Source organism: Puma concolor, chromosome A2, assembly GCF_028749965.1.
Source record: "Puma concolor isolate L17-30 chromosome A2, mPumCon1.1.hap2, whole genome shotgun sequence".
Classification (NCBI taxonomy): domain Eukaryota; kingdom Metazoa; phylum Chordata; class Mammalia; order Carnivora; family Felidae; genus Puma; species Puma concolor.
Window position 1 is genome coordinate 6,052,609 of NC_141668.1, and position 21,575 is coordinate 6,074,183.

General features: G+C 51.5%; 2 protein-coding genes across 3 annotated transcripts; both read left to right on the forward strand.

The window, feature by feature from the left end:
• The first annotated feature begins 853 nt into the window (after positions 1-853).
• On the forward strand, positions 854-16,064 carry ABCF2 (ATP binding cassette subfamily F member 2). 2 transcript variants are annotated; one of them, XM_025929431.2, is made up of 15 exons: positions 854-971; positions 1,615-1,812; positions 7,190-7,402; positions 7,895-8,077; positions 8,169-8,340; positions 9,493-9,588; positions 10,417-10,519; positions 11,707-11,802; positions 11,974-12,093; positions 12,179-12,268; positions 12,641-12,751; positions 13,443-13,505; positions 13,706-13,834; positions 14,533-14,736; positions 15,442-16,064. In XM_025929431.2, exons 2-15 carry the CDS (start codon positions 1,656-1,658, stop codon positions 15,577-15,579), a joined length of 1,875 nt encoding a protein of 624 aa, XP_025785216.2. In that variant the 5' UTR covers positions 854-971; positions 1,615-1,655; the 3' UTR covers positions 15,580-16,064. The 2 variants fall into 2 exon arrangements, with proteins under 2 accessions (XP_025785216.2, XP_086542257.1); XM_086686131.1 differs by lacking the exon at positions 854-971 and adding an exon at positions 1,008-1,137.
• A 2,536-nt stretch (positions 16,065-18,600) lies between these two features.
• On the forward strand, positions 18,601-21,138 carry H2BK1 (H2B.K variant histone 1). Its single transcript, XM_086686195.1, has 2 exons — positions 18,601-18,911; positions 20,868-21,138. Exons 1-2 carry the CDS (start codon positions 18,780-18,782, stop codon positions 21,102-21,104), a joined length of 369 nt encoding a protein of 122 aa, XP_086542321.1. The 5' UTR covers positions 18,601-18,779; the 3' UTR covers positions 21,105-21,138.
• Positions 21,139-21,575: the final 437 nt, after the last annotated feature.

Here is a 21,575-nt window from a genome sequence, read left to right on the forward strand (position 1 = left end):
GAAGTAACAGGGTCAGTCACAAAGGGCCTTCCTTGTATTTGAGGCTACAAATTTGGGGGTTACAATGTAGGTGAGAAGTCTGAGGGATTTTAAACAGTAAGACTCAAAAGAAAACTAACGGGCAAGGTTACATGTCTAACCAATGATACCGCTGAACTCAGGAAATGGGTCTTTTTTTTTTTTTTTTTTTTTAACTTCAGAGCTCTTACCACCAGACTTACACGGCTTTGATGGGAATCTAACATTTCTAGAGAGTGTAGGCTAAGCGGCCAACGTTCAGGAAGAACGTCCGGCACCTTCTAAAAGTTTGGCTAACACTAGACCAGCCTCTACGATCTCAGTTCCATAAAACGAGGACGCCTTTCTTTTAGGTATTTCTGTTCTTCGCATCATCTTCGTAGTGATGCGCCTCCTCTTCGGGCCGCCTCTTCCCAGCCGCTTCACTCTTCCTCCTTCTCCCTCCACCTCCCTCCTCTTCTCTCCCATTGTTTCGACCCACTCCCGCCTGATGCCTGCTGGGAAGTGTAGTCCGTCGCCCTGCTGTTTGGGCCGGCTGCGCGGCCCTTAAGAACTCCGTGCCTCCACAGAACTCGACAGATTTTCGAGAGGTGGGGTAAAGCCTGGAAGGCCCAGCCCCTTACCGGAGGAGCAGTCTGGGAGTTGCAGTTTCCAGGGCCCGAAGCGGGCAGGCTGGCTGCGGGTTCCCGGACACTAATCCCGCTCCCCCTCCCCCCGCCGGCCTCGCGCCGCCTGATGACATCACGCGGGCCGGGGAGGCCCCTGCCACAGGCGGTAGTTCTCGAGGAGGGGTCTCCCCCCCGGCCGCCGCGACTGGAGAACAACACTTCCCAGGATCCTGCGCGGCGGCGCGCCGACAGCCGCGCGATGCCGTGATTGGCTGGTGAGCCGGCCGCACGCGGAGGAGCCCAAGGAGCAGCTCTGTTGCGACAGAGGCCGAGCGGCGAGGCCCAGTGAGTTGGGGGAAGGGGCGCCGGGGGGAGGGTGCTGGCCGGTGAGGCGGGGGAGGGAAGAAGAGAAGGAGGAGGGACGGGGTCGAGATGGAGGAGGCTGCGAGGGAGAAGAAAGGGCCGAGGGAGAGACGCTGACGGCCGGGGGCCGGGGGAGGTTCAGGGGATGGTGAGTGAGGAGACCCGGAGGGGACTCACGAGGGGAAGCCGAGCGCGTCCCGGGAAGAAGCTGGGCCCGACGGCTAGGTGGTGTGGAGGGGGGGACGACGGAGAGGAGGCCTGAGGCGGACGGGAGGAGGAAGCCCGGCAAAGCGAGGCGGCCGGCTGGAGCGCGCAGCGCCAAGTTGTGGGGAAACCGGAGACGGGGATCTCTGCCGCGGGGGCAGAACCTGGTCCTTGACTGGAGGCCGTGAAAGGAGGAGCGTTTCCAGAGCGAGGCAGCCCGTGGGGATTGGTGGACGGAGCCTGAGGGAAGAGATGTTAAGATTAGAAGAGCGGCCGGGGACCAGAATTGGCTTGGGAGACCCTGGCAAAATGGGGAGCGGCGAGGCATGGGCGGAGCTGGGAAAATTCCCGAGCGGGATGGGGCAGGGCCCAGGCATTCCGTCGCCAGTGGAGACTTTTGGGGCTGTTTGCCTCCCTGCAGGCTCCCTAAGAACAGTTTCGTACCCCCTGTGGTTCATCACCATGCCCTCTGACCTGGCCAAGAAGAAGGCGGCCAAAAAGAAGGAAGCTGCCAAAGCGCGACAGCGGCCCAGGAAGGGCCACGAAGAGAACGGAGACGCTGTCACAGAACCACAGGTGGCAGAGGAGAAACATGAGGCCAATGGCCGGGAGACCACAGGTGAATGGAGGGAGAGGTGGGCTCCTGGGATGGATGGATGGATGGATGGATGGATGGATGGACGGATTCCCCAAGCCCGAGCCAGAGTCCTGACGCTGGCGGCCCTGGAGGATAAGTCTGGTGCCGCAGAACTTGTCACAGTGAACCGAACCAATCAGAGTGGCAGCTCGTGCCTTGTTATTGATCAGGGAGGCTGGACACAAGGTTCTCACGTAGCTAGTGGCAAACACATCTATGGGTGTTGTGCTGCCTTGCTGCTCCGGGCGCTGCACTGGGAGCAGGAGGTCATTTCCTTGCCCTTTTCTCAGTTTCCTGCATTTGTGCACACCGTGGTCAGTGCGCCAGGTTCTTTGCCACGTTGTACCTCTGTCCTTCCAGGGGTAGCGACTGTCCCAAGAGAGAAACGTAGGAACTGTTTCATGGAGTTTTCCTAGCAAAGAGATGCTTTCCTGTTGTTTATGTTTGGGGAAATATTTATTGAGCACCTCTCAAGTGCTGGGCACCGCGCTCCATGCCGACGCACGATGAACCATCTGCTGACTTACGGTCCAGCTAAGGAAACGTGGCAGTGTGTGATACAGAATTTTCCAGGCCCTTGACAGTCTGTTCCCAGCCTCCTTTTCTGTCCCTCTGAAGATTCCCTGAACAGACCCGCTCCATCCGGACTGTTACTGTCCCTTCACTAGTAATTTTTGTCCCTTTACACTAAAGTTCTAATACCACGATTTTTGTGCGAGTAGCTACATTTGACATTTTTCTTAGGGCCTAGCTCAGGATAGCAAAACCTTTCCCCCATCAAACCTGACCTTTAAAGTAGTACCATTCACTATACCCCTATGCTGTCTTAATGGTGTTACTTTTTTTTTTTTTTTAATTTTTTTAACGTTTATTTATTTTTGAGACAGAGAGAGACAGAGTATGAACAGGGGAGGGGCAGAGAGAGAGGGAGACACAGAATCTGAAGCAGGCTCCAGGCTCTGAGCTGTCAGCACAGAGCCCGACGCGGGGCTCGAACTCACGGACCGTGAGATCATGACCTGAGCTGAAGTCGGACGCTTAACCGACTGAGCCACCCAGGTGCCCCAATGGTGTTACTTTTTATGTTGTCTCGTGTTTCTTTACATTGTTTACCCTTTGAGTGCCGGGACCGTGTGTCTTCGGTGATAGGACTAACCTTGCAGACTGAGATACTATGTAAATGTTTGAAGAGGAGAGCGGAATTACTAATACAAGTCGTAACAGATAGGAATTCAGAAAAGGGGGAGTTAAAAGTGATGGAGAGAGAGCTGAGTGGTAGGAATTGTCTCCAAAATAAGAATTATGGGAGAAAGCTGGTTCAGGAAGGTCAGGCCATGGGGAAATTTTATTCCTGGCTGGAGTAGTGGAGGATTGCCAAGTTGAGAATAACGGGAGTGTGGATGAGCAGGCTGAGTTGTGACCTCTGTTTTAGAGAGGCTCGGTCCTGTCCAGGCCCTCAGGAACCACGGTTAAGCAATGTCTGTCATCAGCTCTGTAGGTATGTCATCAGTTATTCTGGCTGAATCGGAGAGGTGGCAAAGTGCATCCCTCTTGAGACTATTGTCCACTGTTCCCATCACAAATATCTTGTTTACCTTTCTTTGCTCCTTGGAAAATGGGATTTTTTCAGGGAACCCAGCTGTGGAATCCCCATCTCAGTAATAGATCTTTGGTTTTTTTTTACCTTGCTTCCTCAGGGAGCTACTGTTCTGAAATGTGACCTTTGTTTTCTTTCCAGCCCTCTCAAAACTTTTTTCTGTCTTTCAATTTTTCAATTTTTTATTAGCATGAGTGGAGGAGAGGGGCAGAGGAAGGGAGAGAGAGAGTATCTTAAGTAGGTTCCGTGTTCAGCACAGAACCCAACGTAGGGCTCGATCCCACGACCCTGGGATCATGACCTGAGCCGAAATCAAGGGTCAGATGCTCAACCGACTGAGCCACCCAGGTGCCCCTCAAAACATTTCTTATTGCCAGGGACCTGTGTCATTTCTGCTCCCTGTCCCAAGACTGGGTCCTCTCTCCTGAGTTTGAGATTACGTGATGCTACAGGTTACCGTTCTCCAACCTTTACTGATTGCCATTGCCACACAGTCTTCCTTAGGTAGTAAGGTATGGAAAGATCGAGATGTACGTCAAAGAAAGTGACTTTTGACAGATTAACCTTCTTTAGAATGTGAGACTCGTCAAGACAGGCACTGGAGTTCAGCTGGTCCTCTTGTTGGGAAGTAAGTAGAAAGAGACTTCTTGTGAAGTCTACAATGTTCTCCATGATGGAGTTTCTTTCAAAATCCCTTTTCCATTTATTCAGTGCTGTTCATTTGTCTTTAAGTGACAAGTGTTTTCTGGGATGCTGTAGGCTAGGAAAATGAGGTCTTGTTTAAGTCTCCTTCTTTTGAAGCTTAGGAGATGACTTAGGTCATAATGCTGTCAACTTGAAGAGATCAAGAGAAAATGGTATATTAGCTTTCCCTTAGTTTTGATCTTCCTCTTGCCTGAGCAGATGGAGATCTAGACTAGGGGTCGGCAAACTTTTTCTGTAAAGATCCAGATAGTAAATATTTGTAGCTTCGTGAGCTATATGGTTTCTGTTGCAGCTGTTCAGTTCTGCCATTGTAGTGAAAGCAGCCTTAGACACTATGTAAATGATGAGTGTGGCTGTGTTTCAATAGAACTTTATAAAAACATGCTGTTGGCCAAATCTGGCCAGCCTTTTTTTTTTTAACCTCCATCCCAACCCCAAGCTAAGAATGGTTTTCTACATTTTTAAAGTGGTTACATTTCACATATCTTGATTTGGCCACTTGGCTCATAAACCCTAAAATATTTAGCATCTGGCCCTTCATGAAAAAGTTTACCAACTCCTGATCTAGATCATAAACTTCTTCCTACTCTGTCTTCTCAGCATCCGGAATAGGGATTGGCAAGAATCGGAGTTGTGGGAAGTCTGGTAACTCAACCGTGTAGAAAAGAGACTGAAAATTCCTTCATGCGAGTCAAAACAAAAACTTTGATCTCCATTCAAAAAGTACTCATCAAGCACTTATTTCTAACACTACCCAGAGCTGCGGACAGAGTGCCCGCCAGCTGTCTAGTGGGGCAGCCCCTGCCCAAGTGTTGGCTCCTTGAAGGCAGAGCAGGTTTAGCACCAGCTCGTAATCACCTCACAGGATGGGGTATTCAGGTATTCAGACCTGTGACTAACCACCACACACCCTCTCCCGTGGAGTTGCTCTCCCCCAGGAGACAGCTGTCTTCACCCCTCTACCCTGTCTTTATTTTTCCTGTGGACAAGCACACACTCTTCTCATTCCAAGGATTCTGTGAAGTCACTAAGGGAACATAGGTAAGGGTAACAAAGACTAAAAAATCAGCAGATTCACTGCGGAGGGCACCTGTTGGGATGAGCACTGGGTGTTGTATGGAAACCAATTTGACAATACATTCACACAAAAAAATGAATAAACATTAAAATTTTTAAAAATCAGCACATTCTCGTAGTAGTGGAACCTCATGTGTAGTTTCTGACTGCTTCCTTAAAACGTACATAAATTGCCTTACTCTTTTCGAAGAAGCTTACCGGGATTCCTTCCACCCCCATTTCTGTCCCACTTTCAGTAATACTTTATGGGCACTTTTCTTTATGGAAAGGTAGTATAGTGACATAGTTAAGGTCACCTGGTTCAAGTTCTGGCTCTGTCGCTAACTAGCCTTTTCGACCTTGGCTGTGCTACTTGGCTTTTTCACTTACAAAACCGGGATTGTCAGTGTGTATCTCCTACGTGTTGTAAGGATTAAGATAGATGGAGAACGATGGGGTAGCACAGAGTAAACTCAACATTTTTAGCCATTAATCGTGATAGTTCTTCCCAGGCTTAAGATGTAGTAATGCCTGAAAAACCACCAAGGCACAACAGCTCATGGTCAGTTTGCATCTTTTAAACCCTCCAGATTTGGGAGCGTCTGGTTTTCCCAGCCGTGGCTCTGCCTGTGTTGATCCCTTTGTGCATTTTCTCACACTGGTCCCTTCTGTGCTGCTCAGAAGTATATCTGGAGGCACCTGGGTGGCTCAGGTGGTTAAACATCTGACTCTTGATTTCAGCTTATGTCATGATCTCATGGTTCATGAATTCGAGCCCTGCATTTGGCTCTGAACTCAGGCTCTGCACTGACAGCGTGGATCCTGCTTGGGATTCTCTCTCCCTCTCTGCCCCTCCCTGCTTGCATACACATGTGCATACACACTCTCTCTCTCTCTCTCTCTTTCTTTCTCTCTCTCTCAAATAAGTAAAAAACTTTGGGAAGTATATCTGGAGTATGGAATTCCAGTAGGTCATGGAATAAGAGAATGGCACTTCTGTAGTGTCTGCTTTTAGGTTTTAGGACTAATTCTTTAACACATACTTACGGAGGAAAATTGAGAGTTCTAGCCATTCCCCTCATGCGTTTATGTCATTTAAGAACAAGAGAAGTGGGCCCCTAAGTGGCTCAGTTGGTTGAGCAACTGACTTCGTCTCAGGTCGTGATCCCGCATTTGTAAGTTCAAGCCCCACCTCAGGCTCTCTGCTGTCAGTGTGGAGCCCACTTCAGATCCTCTGTCTCCCTCTCTCTGCCCTCCCCTACTCGTGCTCTCTCTATCTCTCTCTCAAAAATAAACATTTAAAAAAAAAGGAACAAGAGAGGTTAGAATTAAAAGAGCAAGTTGTGATTCTATTGAGGCTTTTGCTTATTATGGGTTATTTACCTGCGTATGTATATTTCCATTTCTTAAAGAAGCTGATATTTTGTTTTGTTATTGCCCTGCCTTGACACAATGTTTTTCTCTTTTGTGCTGTGATTTAATTGGTCGTGTTTATGGGAAGAAAATGCCAAAATGACATGATCTTAGGAAATCTGAAAAGGTGCCAGAAAATGTTTTCTAATATTTTCTATTTTCTTTGTATGTTCTCTTTAGGCCTGGCTTACACGTTTCAGCAATAGGTAGCTAAGCAGAAATAAAGTCTGTTTTGCCGCTGGTCTTAGAAAAGTTTAAAAAAAAAAAAAAGAACAAGTTGTGAAGTGAAAAGTAGTACGTGAAAGAAGGGTGTTAGGGCAGACCTGTACACTCTTGAAAGCTTGTGAAACATGTGAATCACCTGCACTCGATCTTGAACCAGGTCCTACAGGGCATGCGTTTTTCAGCATTTCGGGCTTGATATGACAACATTTGGTAACCTGAGTAAGGGGCAAAAGCTACAAATGCCCAAACAGGGACTTGAACCCTGGACCCTCAGTTTAAAAGTCGGATTCTCTACTGACTGAACTGTCTGAATGCTGTAGGACGTGACTTAGTCTTATTCCCAAACTTCTTTTCTGTTTCCAGAAGTGGATTTGCTGACCAAGGAGCTAGAGGACTTTGAGATGAAGAAAGCTGCTGCTCGTGCTGTCACCGGTGTCCTTGCCTCTCACCCCAACAGTACTGATGCCCACATTATCAACCTCTCCCTCACCTTTCATGGTCAAGAGCTGCTCAGTGACACCAAACTGGAATTAAACTCAGGCCGTCGTTATGGCCTCATTGGCTTAAATGGAATTGGTGAGGCCCTTGAAGGCGAGGTGGGAGGTGTCTCTCCTTGGCTCGTCTGTCACTCAGCAAGTATTTACTTAGCACCAGCTATATGCAAAGCAAGGAGTTTACAGTATGGGTGGGAGACCACATATGTCCAGGGAAAAGGAACTAGCAGTACAGAGCAGTGTGTGGTAAGTAACACGTGAGCAGTTACAGACAGTAGGTGCTGGAGAAGTGGGCGGGAGGGGCAGGAATGGTGGTGTGCGAGGCCGCTGTAGGCGAACTGACTTCACGCAGGAGGGGTGGGGCAAGAATTGGAGGAAGGTTGGAAAGGTAGCGCGGGGGGGGGGGGTGAGTGGTAGTAGGATTTGAACAAATGAAAGGAAGGAAGGGAGGAAGGAAGGTGCTCCACAAAATGGTGAGGTGGTGGTTTGGCTGGAGCGGAGGAGCTGATGCAGGGGAATGACAGGCAGAACTGTGCCGAGTGTCCTCTGCCCACTCTCTGCTTGCCCTTCTCAGGAAAGTCCATGCTGCTCTCTGCTATTGGGAAACGGGAAGTGCCCATCCCCGAGCACATTGACATCTACCATCTGACTCGGGAAATGCCCCCTAGTGACAAGACACCCTTGCAGTGTGTGATGGAAGTCGACACGGAGCGGGCCATGCTGGAGAGGGAGGCTGAGCGGCTGGCTCACGAGGATGGTAGGGCTCCTGACTTGGGCCGGGGGGCCGGGGGGTGGGCTTCCTCCCAGGAAAGGCCCGGGGAGCCTCACGAGCCATATGCCGCCCACAGCGGAGTGTGAGAAGCTCATGGAGCTCTACGAGCGACTGGAGGAGCTGGATGCCGACAAGGCGGAGATGAGGGCTTCGCGGATCTTGCATGGACTGGGTTTCACGCCTGCCATGCAGCGCAAGAAGCTGAAAGACTTCAGTGGGGGCTGGAGAATGAGGGTTGCCCTCGCCAGGTGAGTTCCTTTCTCCTTCTCTACCCTCTGTAGTTCCCCATTTCCTTTAGGGTTGGATGCTCACTCCAGTGGAACTGTGTAGAACAGAGGTCAGGGGTCAGTAAGTGCCAGACGAGACACGACATCAACAGTGTGAAGGAGGGGTGGTATGCGTGGGCTAAGGCGCGAGCCTCCTGGCTGAAGTGACCATTGTTGGATCTCTGGCACAGTGTTTAGGAATCCTAGGATCAGCCTTGGGTAAAATGGTAGACTGGGTCTATTTCTTCTTTCTTCCTGACTCCCATCCTATCCTCTTTTGTATTTCAGTCCTTCTAATTGTTGCTGCATAAAGATAAAATATTAGACAGCTGTTAAGCGATCTTTCCTTATCCCCCTGTGAGCTGGACCCAAAGTGAGTTTGTGTAGACCATCATTCCCCCAGCAGTCCCCCCCAGAAAGTCCCCAGTTAAATTGGTGGTTCCCTCACTCCACTGTTCTCTACCAAGTGAATTGGTGACACTTGCTGCTTTAGCAAAGCTGCCTGCGTGTGCTTTGGAGCCGAGAGCAGTGGTTCCACGTGCAAGGATTAGCCACCTCCGTTCATCTAGGGAGCTGCAGAGGTACAGATTTCCTAGCCTCTTCTTCATATCTCTGTGGTTGGAATACTGGAATTTGGTGCCCAGAAATTTTATTTCTAAAAAGCTCTGCAGTGCGGTGACTGCACATGTGGGAACCAGTGCTGTCCCCTTGCGTCTCCTGTCTTGAGATTCCATCTAAGAAAAGAACATTTTTTGCCCTCCTTGCTAAAGGCTGGCAACCCCATCGATTTAACTTGAATGCTATTTTGCTTTAGCAGTTTATCTCCTCTATCCTTTTGTCTTCCTGACGGTCACCAACTTCAGCGTGAAAGACCTGCAGACTCGTAAGGACTTTTACAACCTTATCTTCAAACTGCACCATCCCTCTGCTTCTCAGCCCTGTTTTCTGCCCTTTCATCTCAGCTCTTCAACTCTCGTTTCTCTCCTCATTCTCCCCTTTCCTCTCAGGTGTAGAACCTAGAATTGGTTTCAGGACTCAAGCCAGGCCTGACCAGGGTTGCAGGTAGCAGGCAAGTCCCCTCCTGTGTAGCGCCCATTAGACTGAAGGGGCTCTGTCTCCTCTCCTGTCCTTCAGAGCCCTCTTCATTCGGCCCTTCATGCTGCTGCTGGACGAGCCCACCAACCACCTGGACCTCGATGCTTGTGTGTGGTTGGAAGAAGAATTAAAGACGTAAGGGGGTAGGGATGGGGTTGGGAACGGGCAGGTCCTGAAGGGGGAGTTGAGCAATCTAAAGGAAATGGGTGCCCGGAAACCACAGTGATGCTAGAGCAATGAGAAAATGAACTGACACGAGGTCGGGTGAAGGCCAGATTGAAAAAGTAGTAAGCACCTTTAGGGGAGACCATTTGGTTTGATTCTTTTTTTTAGCCTGAAATGTGTGAAGTTTTTTAACTTTCTGGTTCTTCCATTTAAAATACGACACCTTTATTAAAGACCGTATTTTTCTTTTAACTATTTATATGCGTCATATAAAGAAAGGATTCCCACTTAAGATCATGATGCAGTAGCAAAGGAAACCTAGCTGATGTGGCAATGGTCCTTGTATGGCTGCAGCGCTGAATAACCCAGAATACTGTACCGACTCTGAGGGAAGGCTTTTAGCGGTCTCTGTGGTGACTGGTACCTTCTTTCAAAAAGAGGACTACAGTGATTTTTATTGCGCCTGTTCCAGTTCTTCCCACCCACAGTATTACACACATTTATGGATATGTTTGTGTACATATGCTTGTTTTTACCATCATTGTTAAGCTACCATCTCCATTCTGCTGAAAATTAGAACGGAAGATGGAGAAAACTCAGACTGAAAGGGGTCAAGGTGTCGTTCCAGGTAGATGGTGCACTGGCGGCCTAGGTGGTTGCTGAGAGCCGGGAGTTGGCCGTTAAATCTAACGGGGGCTCAGGATGGGAAAAGATGAAGGTTTTCTGGGCCTCTCAGCTCCCCTGCTGTGGACCGTCACAGTTTGGAGCACCTCCCTGACTGGTTGTCTGGCTTTGCAGTTTTAAGCGCATCCTGGTCCTCGTCTCCCATTCCCAGGACTTTCTGAATGGTGTCTGCACCAACATCATTCACATGCACAACAAGAAACTGAAGTATTACACGGTGAGTAGGCCCCAGCGTCTGCACAGCAACCTCAGCGCTTACCAGTTCCTTGAAGGTCTCCTTTAAAAAAAACAAAACAGACTTAGCAGCCCTTTTCTACCTATTGCTATAAAAAGATGTGGACAAGGAGTCCTGCCGCTTGTTCTATTTTAGTCTCAAAGTAGTTGCTCTCAGGTTGTAGGCCATTGATTGGCAGCCTGTGTATGTGATGTGTGTGCCTTATGGTAAAGAGGTTGACTTTGCATGGTGCCCAGGCAGGCCCTGCCAATCCCTGCCTTCTTGAATGACTGCTTAACTCTGCTTTGTGACAGCCCATTTACCTCTCTTTCCGTGAAGACTGGGAGTCCGGATCTCAACAGCCCACTTGTCTGCCTTGCCTTTTCATTATCCGTATTTAAAAAAAAGAAAAAATAGGAGTCCTTTTCATTCGTAGTTATACTCACTGTGGGAGTATTAATAATTTCTCATATAGTCTTCCAGAGATTTTATGTGTACTTGCACGGATTTGTAGAAAATTTTGTGTATACACATCACAGCTGTAATGTTAATAATCACTCTCTTCTGTAGGTTGCTTTTACATTTTAATATATCTTGCGCCGCTTTTCATATGAATAGTTATAGATCCACCTTATGCTTTTCAGTAATTGCATAATATTTCATTGTGTAGCCATCCACTCCTTTATTTGTCAGACCCTTTCTGATGAATATTTAGGTTGAGTCCAGTTCTTTGCAGATAGAAACCATGGCAGTCCAATCGTGCAGCATTTGCTAGGTCCTAAATCTGATTGGTCTGCTGTCTTCCTTCCTGGGCGCAGTTTCTGTAGCCTGCGTGGGCTTGAGCCTCTAAGGGTGGGAAGTAGTAGGAGGTCCTCTTGGAAGGCTGTGAGCCTCGTGATGTCCGTATGACGGTTGTGATCAGGGCTACTGCTGGTGCTGTGGGTGTCTTTACGGCTAACCGGAGGATTTGATCTGGAGCCCTGCTCCGGCTAAGCTAAGAGTGAGAGGCACACAAATGGAAAGACTTCAGATTCTAGGTTAGGGTTTACTTTGCCAACGTCCTTCCTCTTTCCCTACTGCACAGTCTTCTAGCCAGGGCCAAGTCCGATGCCATCTCGCATCCCCCTAAACTCTGAGAACCCGGGACCGAGGCTAAAACTGCCTGCCTTACCTGGCATACTTCTCTTCAGGGTAATTATGATCAGTATGTGAAGACACGGCTGGAGTTGGAAGAGAACCAGATGAAGAGGTTTCACTGGGAGCAAGATCAGATCGCACACATGAAGGTAGGGCAGTTGTAGATGAGTTCACGTTCTCGTGGAGAGTTGGGGGAAGGTACGTGGGGAGTTCGGGGTGCCGGGTGTCAGGAAGACGTTGTTGTCGGCATCTACCCCGCATTTAAGGAGAGTTGCTTGATACCTGCCCCTGCTCCAAGCCCCCTTTCTGGTCTCTTTCAGAACTACATCGCTAGGTTTGGTCATGGCAGCGCCAAGCTGGCCCGGCAAGCCCAGAGCAAGGAGAAAACGCTACAGAAAATGATGGCATCAGGACTGACAGAAAGGGTCGTGAGTGACAAGGTGGGGTCCGAGCGAGTGGAGTTAGTGCCCGAGGTGAGGCGGAGGAGACATGATCTAACCGGAAAATGTCCTCTCCTTCTCCTAGACCCTGTCATTTTATTTCCCACCGTGTGGCAAGATTCCTCCGCCTGTCATCATGGTGCAGAACGTGAGCTTCAAGTATACAAAAGACGGGGTGAGTCCTCCTGTGTGGTTGGGAGGCTGGGACAAATTTTACAAGATAAGCATCAACAGGTTGGGAGAGTCTCCGGTTCTTTGCTCAACACACCTGCTAACCTGTGTGGTGCACGGGATTTTTCAGGCATAGCAGCTTAGGTGCCTCATCCAGGGACTTGAGTGGCCCCTCTTCAAGTACTTGGAAAACTGCTCAGCTGAGATGGCGGGTGGAGGCAGTGGGTTGGGGTCTGCTCTGAGAGCTTTCTCCCTCCTCCATACTCCCGCCTACTCCGGTGGCGATGGGGGACATGACAGGGCTAATCTGCCAGCCAGATTGATTGATTGGTAACCTAACCTCATATTTATTCATCTCTCTCACTCATCCACTCAGCCCTGCATCTACAATAATCTAGAATTTGGTATCGATCTCGATACACGAGTGGCTCTGGTGGGGCCCAATGGAGCAGGGAAATCAACTCTTCTGAAGCTGCTAACCGGAGAGGTATGGTGCCAGGCTGGGGCATGGGACTTCCAAGAGTAGGTGCTTACTGTGTCTGAGGAGGGAAGGTGTGAGGGGCTTCTCGGAGGCCCTCAAGGCGCCTGAGTGCCCTGGTGGTGAGTGAGTCAGCTTCCGGGGTGGGGGATGTTGTCATTGGCAGTGCTGAGATTTGGAGCTGTTTTCTCAAAGAGAGGGAGGGAGGGGAGTGTGTTTGTGTGTGTGTGTGTGTGTGTGTGTGTGTGTGTGTGTGTGTGTGTGTGTGTGAGAGAGAGAGAGAGAGAGAGAGAGAGAATACATGCATGTGCCTCAACATTTTTCTGTTTTCAGCTAGAGCATCTCGAGGGAATCTGTGCATCGAGAGCTGTGTTTTTGTTTTAGAAAACCCATGTTGTACATATATATGAGTCCTTTGTTTTACTGCTGGTACCTTCTGTAGTAGACCTTTAACTACTAAGTAGACCGTGTTGTATGTATCTTTGCCTCTCTTGAGAACATCTGTTTCAGTATATCTTCCTAAATATTTTTAGAATGGCCAGAATAGCAGTCTATGAGGTAGTGATGTAGATTCTATTTGGAAGTTCTGAGTCTTGTTCAGTGAACATATGTTTATTTCCCTACTCTGTCTGTGTCTGCTTCTCACCGAGTTTCTCTTTCTGTGTGCTTATCTTTCCACCTAATACTCTCTTCTTTCTAGCTACTACCCACAGACGGGATGATCCGAAAACACTCTCATGTCAAGATAGGGCGTTACCATCAGGTACAGGCCTTGGGGTCCGGGGAGATGCCCAGGGTGTGGAAAGGGGGCTGCATGTGACCAAGTCAGCTTTTGCCTGCTTCTCCTGGAATCTTGAACAGGTGCCTGGGTAGAGGTGGAGAGTTACTCAGCAGTTAACCCAGCGAGGTTCCTTTTGAAGTGGGACACCAGTCACATCTGAATGGATTCCTTTTTTCCTGTAGCATTTACAAGAGCAGCTGGACTTAGACCTCTCACCTTTGGAGTACATGATGAAGTGCTACCCAGAGATCAAGGAGAAGGAAGAAATGAGGAAGATCATCGGACGATATGGTCTCACTGGGAAGCAGCAGGTCAGCAGAGGGGAATGTGGGGGAACAGCGCCAGATAACTGGGAGATTGTGGCTACACGGCCAGGGTGCACTGCCCTGGCGACCCAAGTTCGGGAGCTGTCCCAAAAGTCTCTTTCTTTTTCTTTTTTTTTTTTTTTTTTTTTTTTTTAAGTAGGCTCCATGCCCAATGTGGAGCTTGAACTCACAACCCTGAGATTGAGATTCCAGTGTTCTACTGAAAAGTCTCTTCCTTTGATTCTAGCGTCTGAAAGAACCTGCTAGCTTTCCTTTGGCCTAGGTGTATGTATTGGAGTATTCAGGTCTCATTATGAGGAAGGGGCAGGGATAGCATCCCAGTCTCTGACATGCCTTCGCCCCAGACTAGCAAGATAAACCAGAATGCTTGAGGGGGAGGGAAATTGAAACCTAGAAAACGAGTTCCTGGACTCAGATCTCGATTGAGGTCCACCACACTGTTCCACTTAGTTATGATTTAAGTGCCAAGGGAGAGCGAGAGGTGTGGCCTGAGTAGCAAGTGCTTCCGGCTTCCACATTTATCCCTTACGGGCCTTGAGAGACTGGTACCATCTCACTGTGATCTTGGGTCTTCCTTTTTGTAGAATTGTGGCAGTAGTAATGGAGAAGCAGCGGGGGGAAAGTGAGTCATGCTCTGTGGTGGGAGTAACACCAGGTTCCGTAAATGTCGCGGTTCCACGCAGGTGAGCCCAATCCGGAACCTGTCTGATGGGCAGAAGTGCCGAGTGTGTCTGGCCTGGCTGGCCTGGCAGAACCCCCACATGCTCTTCCTGGATGAGCCCACTAATCACCTGGACATTGAGACCATCGACGCCCTGGCCGATGCCATCAACGAGTTTGAGGGTGGTATGATGCTGGTCAGCCATGATTTCAGACTCATTCAGCAGGTGAGGCCCCTGGCTGGAGTGGAAATCAGAGAGGAGGGCGGCCAGGAGATGGTTGGATAGGACACAGTCATGGCATGTGGAGGGCACTTAATATGTGTTTATTGGATTTGGGAAAAGGGCTCAGGGTGTAGACAGGGTGATGAGGACCAGATTTTATGGCTCTTTGAAAAACAGAAAGCCTTAATGGAAAACTTTCATTTTTTCAGTAGCTATTTGGAGACATCAGCCTACTTGGCATTTGGCAGTGTTAGCCAGAATTGGCGAGGGAGTTGGGTAGAGGATAGGGTGCTTTTACTACCGTCTCAAGATTCTTCAGCCTAGAAGTAGTATTATACTAAGGAGGATTTGGACTAGAGGGCTACCACCAGTCATTGGTGGAAAGGCCGCTGGTCATTTCTCTGAAGCTTTGGGAAAGATGGGATAGAGAACAAGAAGCTGCGGGCGAGGCCTCTAAACAGTTCTAGGCCCTGCCGGGGAGCTGGAAATCAGGAGACAGAGCAGGTTGTGGCTTGGAAGGCTCCAAACCTGCTGGTTACGGTACCTCTGGGTTAGGCATCCCAGAGAACAGAGAGACAGTGGAACTGTGAGCCGCATACGGGACTGGGCGGTGGAGGTTTCTTCCTGGAGTTCCCCTGACAGTGGTCTTCTGGGCAGGGATGGGGAGAGTGCTGGCCAGGAGGATTGAGCCTCAGATTTCCTTTCTAGGTTGCACAGGAAATCTGGGTCTGTGAGAAGCAGACAATCACCAAGTGGCCTGGAGACATCCTGGCCTACAAGGAGCACCTCAAGTCCAAGCTGGTGGGCGAGGAGCCCCAGCTCACCAGGAGGACCCACAATGTGTGAGCCCCTGCCCGGGCTGGGCTGGGCCTCTGGGGCCACACTCCTGCATTGCTGCAATACCGCTCCCCAGCCCCTCCCCTGTCCCCACCTGCCTTAGCTGCACTCTGTGATCTTATCTACAGCTGGACAGTACCTGTCCGTTTCCTGTCCTTGCAGTTACTTTTGTCCATGTCTGGACTCGGCTGGCTGTTCTGCCAGCTCCTTGCTGGTTACTGACCTGATGGTGATGCAGCCAGAGGCACCTGAGGGTTAGCCCAAGGGCCCACATCCTGGGTTGGCCTGTGAAAGAGCTTAGGGTCCTCGTTTTCTGGGTTTTGGTGATGTTGGAGGAATACCCCCCAGCCCACCGCCCCCATTCCTTTCCGCTTCTGGTTTGGAGCTGTGGACCAGGGCTTTAGTCCTGGTCGGTTTTTAAATAATTATTTAACAATGTAACTTTTAGACCTGCGTGACATCTACCAAGTGTCCAATAAAGAAAGAAGAAGCCATGGTCCCTACCTTCCTTTTCTGGTCTCTGGGCCCTTCGCTTCCCTCTTCCCCTCAGCCCCAATACTCACATCCCCTCAGCAGGAGCTTGGGTGGAAATTGGCGGAATGGACGCAAGCAGGGCTGGAGTAACTCTCTCCTTCCTTTGATCGAAATTCTGCCTTTTCTTAGGCCATTGCCTCACAACACACACATCAGAACCACCTAGAAGACTCATTTGGTATCACAGGTCACCGGGTCTTGCCTCAGGGTTTCTGATTCAGTAGGTCCGGGGTGAGACCAGGAAGTAAAACATTTCCAACATGTTTCCAGGAGCTGCTGATGCTGCTTGTCTGGGGGCCGAACTTTGAGAACCACTCTCCTGGAACGTGTTTTTCAGGGTGGTCGGAGGCTCCCCTGCTGCAGCCTCTACCACAGCACTTGGGGCGGTGGGGGTGGGGGTGCTTGTTAAACTGCAGATCCCCGGGCGCTGCCCTACTGATGCCATCCGGTGGGTGAGAGAGATGAAACGGGAGTCTGCATCTCACACGGGTTTGTGAGCCACCGTTCCTGGGTGGGATGAGGAAGTTTTGTTATTTTGCCTGTTCTCAGCCTTAATTTTTGTTAGCATGATCTAATTTACTTCCAACCCAGAGCTCTGCGTGGTCTGTCTGAACTTGACAAGCATCCGCAGCCCTTGTTCACCAGGGACACCAGTGCCCCTTCTTACTGGTGTGGCTTCATCACCTCTGAGGCCTCAGCGGCCGGCCCTGCGGGGAAACATACACAGCCGTGACTTTTCAGTGCTCATTACAGTACATCTGAGACTGTCAAACACCCAAAACAAAGTCCCAGGTGGTGTCCAGACCCCCAAGGAGCTCACGATCTAATGGGAAGCCAACGATGACTAGTGAACGAGACCGGGCATAGATCAGAGGCTCAACTGTGACTTGTTGGGAAACACAGAAGGGTTCGGAAGGGAGGGAAGTTCTTGTGAGTCCGGAAAGGCAGGATTGATACTCGAACTTGAAAGGTGAGTAGGACCTCAGGCGGCCCTGAAGTCCAAGAGCGTCCCCGGGGGAAAAGGGACGGTAAGAGTGAACGTGACGTGAGAAGCCGCAGCTGAGCCCTGGACGGCCGAGGCCGGGGTGAGGCTAGGAGTCCTCCTCTGCCCTCCAGCCCTGAGCCTGGCTTTGTGGCTTCGTGCCTCTCGTGGGACCTGCAGCAAAATAGCCTAAGTCTGTCTGCCCTGAGTATCCAGAGACTTGGGTAGGGGGGAGGATGGCCTCAAGAATGAGCTGCTGGAATGAGGGGAATGGAGGTGAGAGCTTCCGCTTCTTCGGCCAAGGGAGCGCCCGGGTGTGTTGGCAGGAACTCGCTTTGAAATCCCTCAGGGTCTCCACCATAGCCTTGAGGTGCCGAGGCTTCAGAAGTGGAGGAATCGAAATAGGCTACAGGTTGTCTCTCCCCTGCCCCCCCCCCCAAAAAAACAAGCCAAAGTTTCAAAAACTTGGAGGACGCTTAAAAAGCCCACTGTATACAATCTCTCTACCAAGGCCTAAAAGTAGTGCTTTATTGCAGATTATGAATTGCCCTGCGGTCCTCTTAAACCTTAGCGTGCAAGAGGCAGCCGGATGTTGGGAGGTAGGTGAAGAGGTGAGGTTGGGGAGGTGGGCGCCGCTCAGGCTTGCTCTCTCGCCCACTGACAGGTGATGCTCGTCTTTGCTCCTCTGCCCCACCTCCTCTTGATTGGGAAAACCCTCTTTCCCTCCCGGCCTGTGGTTCTCATGTCGCACCAGGTTTCTGTAATCACAAGTTCTCTTAAGAACCTGAAACGTGTTCACACATAGGGGCAAAGCGAGAACTCCTCCGTTTAACAGCCGCCTTTTTCTTCCCTTTGCAGCTAACCTCCACAGGGAGCCCACATCACCTGCTTTATGGAGAGCAGACAGTGTTTCTCGGCTCTGGCTCCTCCAGTCCACCCCACCCGCTCCCTGCCGGGCCCTCCCAGCCTGTGGTTCCCTGCTGCCCACATCTGGTCCGGGCTCGGGTTCTGCTCCATTTCTGCCTTCCTTCCAAGCCTCACTGTACTCAGCACGCATTGATTCCACCCTGCTTTGTCTTTCTGGGGACCAGTTCTCCCCACTTAAACTGTGCCCACCCTACAAGACCAGCTTCAAATCCCCACTCCTTCCGTGCAGCCCTTTGGCTCCTACAGCCCTCACTCGTTTTTCTTTTCTGAACTCTGTCCCTACACCCCCTCTTTAGTCCTTCCCTTCTCTGTTTCATGCGAGTCACTCTTGCCTCTTTGGCTGTATTGCAGGGCTCTGGGGGCGGGGGGGGTGGGGTGGGGGTGGGTGCCCTGTGTTTCTTCTGACACTCCCCTGCATTTCGAGTCAGCTGAGCACAGTGGTTGCAGAGTGATCTCGTGGCGTGGTCTGGTGGTGTGTGAACTCTTAACAAGTGTGTAATACACTGGGAGATGATCAGGTGGGGGAGGAGACGGTGGGGGGGGGGAGGGCTTCTTATTCAGAGATAGGAAATCGCTTGGGGGAGAGGCGGGAGCTATCAGTCTCCTTCAAGATTAACCCAGAGCCTGTTCTGGATCGGGTTGGGCCAAGCTCCTCCCCGCCCACCCCCTCCACCCCAGGTGCTGGCCCCCAGCCCCACCTGGTGGGCAGCTGACCCCATAAAAGTCCCCCAAGGAGCAGGAGGCGGCTGTTAGGAAGGGCAGGAGGATGAGCGCAGAGCATGGACAGCAGCAGCAGTCGGGGGGCCGGAGGGGCCGTAGTTCTGGCGATAAGAAGTCCAAAAAGCGCAGCCGGCGCAAGGAGACCTACTCGATGTACATCTACAAGGTGCTAAAGCAGGTGAGAGTGGGGAGCTCGCGCGCGCGCGTGTGTGTGCAGAGTACGACCGGACAGAGTCGTACTCCGTTTCCCCCTGGCACTGAGGGGAGGGGCCTCAGGCACACCGTGCCCCTTGCGAAGTGGCCGCACTCGATCTCAGAGGTCCCCACAGCCTCCCGGTATCTGTCGCGCACCTGTGATGTGCCAGAGACATTTAAAGCACGCCGCCACAATCCGGAAGCTTACGGGGCTCTGGACGGACCAAACGCTTATGCGGAGCGTCAGGAGGGACGTAAGTAGAAGGCAAGACGGTACGAAAGTGTGGAGCCGAAGGACGATCACGTGCCGGACGCATCATGGTACAAACCAGAGGCGCTAGTCGGTGGTGGCCCGGAGCAGGGAGCGGTGCGTGCGAGCTGAGGTCTCGGGCAAGGCCTTCCAGCGCCACAGCACTCAGTCACCGAGGGGCTGAGGGACCGGCCTACCGTACAGATGAGGAACTAAGGTCCGTAAAGGCGCAAAGCACTGACTGAGCCCCATGACCTGACAGCAGCAGCAGTCAGGCCCCCCGGCCCTGAGCAGGCCCCTCGCGTACTTCCCGCCGGTCGCGCCTCTTAACCCCCAGGTGCTCCGAATGCTCTCTGTTCATGTGGCCTACCAGAGCACCCAGGAGAAGCACCCGCTCCGGCATTTGCACACTGACGGGTATTTGGGGGGCATCAGTGGGCACCCAACAACAGTGTGTCTAGTACACGAGGCACCCTGGTCTCGAAGCCTCTGGCCCACTCAGTGGGGCCAGGAGCAGGCAGCACAGCGGTCTTGCCTGCCCTGAGCCTCCCCAACCCGCCCGAGTCTCACTGCTTTGTCCGAACAGGTCCTAGAGTCTAGATCCCGTTAGCAGTTTCGGTGACCTGACGCCCCGGGTCTCTGGGAATGCTTTTGTGGGGCTAGGTGGGGGGGGGGGGTGGTGGGACCAACACTGGCGTGGGCTGGCCAAAGGGGCGGCAGCGGAGGACAGACTCTGGCACCCTGGAGGAAGTGGGGCTGGGAGCGTCTGTGAGCCCTGCGGCTCAGCCGACCTTGGGGCTCAAAAACAAGTGTGGGCCCTGGATTGCACGTGCGAAGGAGAGCTGCTGAGTTACCCTCACTCCTGTGAAACTTAACTGTTACGCCCCCTCAGCCCTAAGGGGAAAACGATGTGATGACGACACAAGGGGTTTAGGCTCCGATCCCGTGCTGTGCTGTCCGTGGCAACCAGTGGCGGCGCGAGAGCCTGCGTTCTGCTTCTGTGTCCACCATCGGCCTGATGGATGTCGCCGGTCGTCTCTTCTCTCCCACCTCCCAGGGAAACACTTGGTGTCTGCCTGGTCACACGTCAGGGTTGTTAGCGGGCCCCTACCGCCAGTTTGGAGATCATCTAGCTCAAAAGCTGGTGTGACAGAGGAGGAAACTGAGGCCCAGAGGAGAATGCCTTAATCTGAGGTCCTCCGGTGACTCACGGTCCGGCCACAGAACCCTGGTGTCCTAACTCCTAGTCTGGTGCTGAGGCTGCGTCACATGAGTGCGTCCTCTGGAAAGTAATGTGGTGACAGTCCGCCAAGTTAGGCGCATAAACCCTTGGACCCGGCGGCGGTCGCACCCCTGGGAACGTCACCTCGAGGAGTAACCCTATGCAAACGCATTAAATGAGAAAAGCAAAATGCTGTGTAACTGACCCCATTTGTCAAAGACTGATGCTCCCATGTGCTCATACGAGGACCTTAATAGCGTTACGTCCTACCGGTGGGAAAAACTTTTCACTCGGATGTGGTAGTAAAAAACCAAATCCCTACCTCCTGGGCTGGGCCTCTGGCAAGAGGCTGGGGAGGCAGCCTCGCGGTCCTGCCTCCAGCTTCCTGCAGTCCCGAACTCGGGGCTGGGGCTGGCAGGGTCGGGCGGAGCCTCCTCGTTAACAGAACGGTCTTGCTGCTTCCCCAGGTGCACCCTGACATTGGCATCTCTTCCAAGGCCATGAGCATCATGAATTCGTTTGTGAACGATGTGTTTGAACGGCTGGCTGGCGAGGCTGCCCGGCTGGCCCAGTACTCGGGCCGAACCACACTGACCTCCCGGGAAGTCCAGACGGCTGTGCGCCTGCTGCTGCCCGGGGAGCTGGCCAAGCACGCCGTGTCCGAGGGCACCAAGGCCGTCACCAAGTACACCAGCTCCAAGTGACCCAGGACCTAACGTTAATAAAGGGTGAACTGCTCCCGCACACTGTGGTCATTTGAAAAGGGGAGGTGTGGGGCGCCTGGGTGGCTCGGTCGGTGAAGCGTCCGACTTTGGCTCAGGTCCTGATCTCACGGTCCGTGAGTTCGAGCCCCGCGTCGGGCTCCGGGCTGACGGCTCAGAGCCCGGAGCCTGTTTCCGATTCTGTGTCTCCCTCTCTCTCTGCCCCTCCCGTGTTCATGCTCTGTCTCTCTCTGTCTCAAAAATAAATAAACATTAAAAAAATTTTTTAAATTGATTTGAAAAGGGGAGGTGTGATGTGGGGCAAGGGCATTGTCACTTCTCATGGCTAAAAACTGGAACAAGCCTACTTTTCAAATCCTGGGTATAAAACGGAAAGCATCTCCATAACCTGCCGGGACCTATAGGATGTTTTTATTTTCCCCTCGTGTTTTCAGAACAAATTGGTAGGAGTAT